At 57.6% G+C, this 4,565-nt stretch overlaps 1 protein-coding gene across 1 annotated transcript in view; it reads left to right on the forward strand.

Moving 5' to 3' along the window:
• Positions 1-1,333: 1,333 nt before the first annotated feature.
• Positions 1,334-4,565, forward strand: part of LOC108803923 (synaptic vesicular amine transporter-like) — an 8,816-nt gene continuing 5,584 nt past the window's right edge. Inside the window, exons 1-2 of the mRNA XM_018575711.1 lie at positions 1,334-1,476; positions 3,887-4,226. Of these exons, the coding sequence (XP_018431213.1) occupies positions 1,356-1,476; positions 3,887-4,226 (461 nt within the window). The 5' untranslated portion in view covers positions 1,334-1,355. The remainder of the gene's footprint in view (positions 1,477-3,886; positions 4,227-4,565) is intronic.

Genomic DNA, 4,565 nt, shown 5'->3' on the forward strand with positions numbered 1-4,565 from the left:
ACTGGGGATCAGCACCCTCCATTGGGGACCAGCACCCTCCACTGGGGACCAGCACCCTCCATTGGGGATCAGCACCCTCCATTGGGGATCAGCACCCTCCATTGGGGACCAGCACCCTCCACTGGGGACCAGCACCCTCCATTGGGGACCAGCACCCTCCATTGGGGATCAGCACCCTCCATTGGGGACCAGCACCCTCCACTGGGGACCAGCACCCTCCATTGGGGACCAGCACCCTCCATTGGGGATCAGCACCCTCCATTGGGGATCAGCACCCTCCACTGGGGACCAGCACCCTCCATTGGGGACCAGCACCCTCCATTGGGGACCAGCACCCTCCACTGGGGATCAGCACCCTCCACTGGGGACCAGCACCCTCCACTGGGGACCAGCACCCTCCATTGGGGACCAGCACCCTCCACTGGGGACCAGCACCCTCCATTGTGGGCCAGCAACCTCCACTGGAGACCAGCACCCTCCATTGGGGATCAGCACCCTCTATTGGGGGTCAGCACACTCCATTGGGGATCAGCACCCTCCACTGGGGACCAGCACCCTCCATTGGGGATCAGCACCCTCCTTTGGGGACCAGCACACTCCATTGGGGATCAGCACCCTCTATTGGGGGTCAGCACACTCCATTGGGGATCAGCACCCTCTATTGGGGGTCAGCACACGCCATTGGGGACCAGCACCCTCCATTTTGGACCAGCACCCTCCATTGGGGATCAGCACCCTCCATTGGAGATCAGCACCCTTCACTGGGGATCAGCACCCTCCATTGGAGATCAGCACCCTCCACTGGGGATCAGCACCCTCCATTGGGGATCAGCACCCTCCATTGGGGACCAGCACCCTCCATTGGGGACCAGCACCCTCCATTGGGGATCAGCACCCTCCATTGGGGATCAGCACCCTCCATTGGGGATCAGCACCTTTCATTGGGTATCAGACCCCCGGGGATTCATTAGACCCAAATCATACAAAGAGAGTGTTAGATCTCACCGATCAGACTCATGCTCATGACGGGTTGCTACGGGTTACGATTGATGAGTCACCAGGACATAGCGTATATGCTAATGATGGATGCTATGGGATACAACTGATACTGATGATGAGTTGCTATTGGTTATAAATGATGATGGGTTGCTATGGGTTACAGCACTTCACCATTCAGTAAATCTCCTGTCACCCTTCATCCAGGCCGCCCAGATCTGTGGTATGGTCGGGAGGGGGGAGGGGGGGTTCATATCGGTCGGTCGTGGACTGTGTGTGGGATGGTCGGGAGGGGAGATGATTGCGGATCATTGACAGCTCTCTGATCTCTCCCTCTGTAGGCGATCCGGATCCTCGTCATGTCGGTGACGGAGTTTAGTCTCCTGCGATGGTTTCGGGATCGGAGACAATCCAGGAAATTGATTCTTCTCATCGTCTTCATCGCCCTCCTGCTGGACAACATGCTGCTCACCGTCGTAGGTAGGCGATACTCGCAGTGTGTGTGTGACAATAATGGGGACATGTCCTGAAGTGTTGTTGTAGCCACACACAGACCAATCTTCCCCCAATCCGCCCTCCATACACCACACAGCTCTCAGGAATCATTGTACCAATCTGTAAAGTGACGGCCCCCATAGACATGCGACCCGACCCGGCCCGACGTCCCGCTGGTACCATAATTGGCTGACACCGACAGCACCCACAGAGACATCCCAACTGAACTGACTCTTCGCGGGAGAGGGGGGGGCATAGAGCGAGGGAGGGGTAGAGGTAGGGGGTAGAAAGGTATATGGAGGGGGGGTGAGAAGGGAGATGTTACCCGTAGGAGATGCCACCCTCAGGAGATGCCACCCTCAAGAGATGTTACCCTCAGGAGATGCCACCCTCAGGAGATGTCCCCCTCAGGAGATGTCCAGATGTCCCCCTCAGAAGATGCCACCCTCAGGAGATGCCCCCCTCAGGAGATGCCCCCCTCAGGAGATGTCCCCCTCAGGAGATGTTACCCTCAGGAGATGTCCCCCTCAGGAGATGTCACCCTCAGGAGATGTTACCCTCATGAAATGCCACCCTCAGGAGATGTCCCCCTCAGGAGATGCCACCCTCAGGAGATGTCCCCCTCAGGAGATGTCCCCCTCAGGAGATGTCCCCCTCAGGAGATGCCACCCTCAGGAGATGTCCCCCTCAGGAGATGCCACCCTCAGGAGATGTCCCCCTCAGGAGATGTCCCCCTCAGGAGATGCCACCCTCAGGAGATGTCCCCCTCAGGAGATGCCACCCTCAGGAGATGGCCCCCGCAGGAGATGCCACCCTCAGGAGATGTCCCCCTCAGGAGATGTCCCCCTCAGGAGATGCCCCCCTCAGGAGATGCCCCCCTCAGGAGATGCCACCCTCAGGAAATGTTAACCTCAGGAAATGTTAACCTCAGGAGATGCCACCCTCAGGAGATGCCACCCTCAGGAGATGTCCCACTCAGGAGATGTCCCCTTCAGAAGATGCCACCCTCAGGAGATGTTAACCTCAGGAGATGCCACCCTCAGGAGATGCCACCCTCAGGAGATGTCCCCCTCAGGAGATGTCCCCCTCAGGAGATGCCACCCTCAGGAGATGTCCCCCTCAGGAGATGCCACCCTCAGGAGATGTCCCCCTCAGGAGATGTCCCCCTCAGGAGATGCCCCCCTCAGGAGATGTCCCCCTCAGAAGATGCCACCCTCAGGAGATGTCACCCTCAGGAGATGTTACCCTCAGAGGAGATGTTAACCTCAGGAGATGCCACCCTCAGAAGATGCCACCCTCAGGAGATGCCACCCTCAGGAGATGTTACCCTCAGGAGATGTTAACCTCAGGAGATGCCACCCTCAGGAGATGCCACCCTCAGGAGATGTCCCCCTCAGGAGATGCCACCCTCAGGAGATGTCCCCCTCAGGAGATGCCACCCTCAGGAGATGTCCCCCTCAGGAGATGCCAACCTCAGGAGATGTCTCCCTCAGGAGATGCCACCCCCAGGAGATGCCCCCCTCAGGAGATGTCCCCCTCAGAAGATGCCACCCTCAGGAGATGTCACCCTCAGGAGATGTTACCCTCAGAGGAGATGTTAACCTCAGGAGATGCCACCCTCAGAAGATGCCACCCTCAGGAGATGCCACCCTCAGGAGATGTTACCCTCAGGAGATGTTAACCTCAGGAGAGCCCACCCTCAGGAGATGCCACCCTCAGGAGATGTCCCCCTCAGGAGATGCCACCCTCAGGAGATGTCCCCCTCAGGAGAAGCCACCCTCAGGAGATGTCCCCCTCAGGAGATGTCTATCTCAGGAGATGTCCCCCTCAGGAGATGTCCCCCTCAGGAGATGCCACCCTCCGGAGATGTCCCCCTCAGGAGATGCCACCCTCAGGAGATATCCCCCTCAGGAGATGCCACCCTCAGGAGATGTCCCCCTCAGGATATGCCACCCTCAGAAGATGCCACCCTCAGGAGATGCCACCCTCAGGAGATGTTACCCTCAGCAGATGTCCCCCTACTAGGAGGAGCAGTGACATGGAGGATGTACTAGGAGGAGCAGTGACATGGAGGATGTACTAGGAGGAGCAGTGACATGGAGGATGTACTAGGAGGAGCAGTGACATGGAGGATGTACCAGGAGGAGCAGAAGCAGGAAAGTGGTCAGGCAGATCCCTGAACTTCCAGGTTCTTCAGGTAATGGGCCGCCATTGGTGGACTCTCCCCAGCAGACTGATCCTATAACGGCCATCATTGTTCTCTCTAGTATGGCGGACGGATCTCCATGACGATGATGAACACGCAGGGAGGAGCTCGGAGAAGAACTCGGTGACTTCTCGGTGAGGTTGTCCTTCTTCTCACTCTCTCTCTGACACAGAATATTTCTCTTCACAGTTCCCATCATCCCCAGCTACCTGTACACCATGACCCATGAATCCAATGGCAGTGTCCCCCAAGAAGGGCCGAGTGGGCTCTCCGCACCCAGCACCTTCCAGACCATCTTCTCCTACTACGACAACAGCACCCTGATCACCACAAATGCCACGTCTGAGACACTACGCCGAGCCAAGGAAGTGACACCACCACCTGCACTCCCCAGCGCTGTGCCAACATCTGACTGCCCCAAGGCCGACTCCAACCTACTCAATGAAAATGTCAAAGTGGGTTTATTGTTCGCCTCAAAAGCCACCGTCCAGCTGCTGACCAATCCCTTCATTGGGCCTCTGACCAACAGGTATGACACGAGCATGACCCTGGGCCACGCCACCTTCCAACATACCAGGACTACGGGGCCACCATTTATCAGTGTGCTTGATGGAAGGACAATCTGGACTCTACACCAATATCCCTTCAGTGTAGGCCAAGCTCTGGGCACAGTGAGAGATACACTAGAGGGCCAGAAACCTGGTGGAGACCCTTTTATGTCCCCCCATGACTGTCCCCTGTGTACAAAGCCAGCTCCATATAGACATAGGGGGGGCTCCATACAGACATGGGGGGCCCAGCTTGGAGGAACTCGAGTGTCCTGCACAGAGCCCTGACCTCAACCCTACTGATCACTGACTGTGAGCCC

This window comes from Nanorana parkeri, unplaced genomic scaffold (assembly GCF_000935625.1).
Source record: "Nanorana parkeri isolate BGI_ZX_2015 unplaced genomic scaffold, ASM93562v1 scaffold4470, whole genome shotgun sequence".
Classification (NCBI taxonomy): Eukaryota; Metazoa; Chordata; class Amphibia; order Anura; family Dicroglossidae; genus Nanorana; species Nanorana parkeri.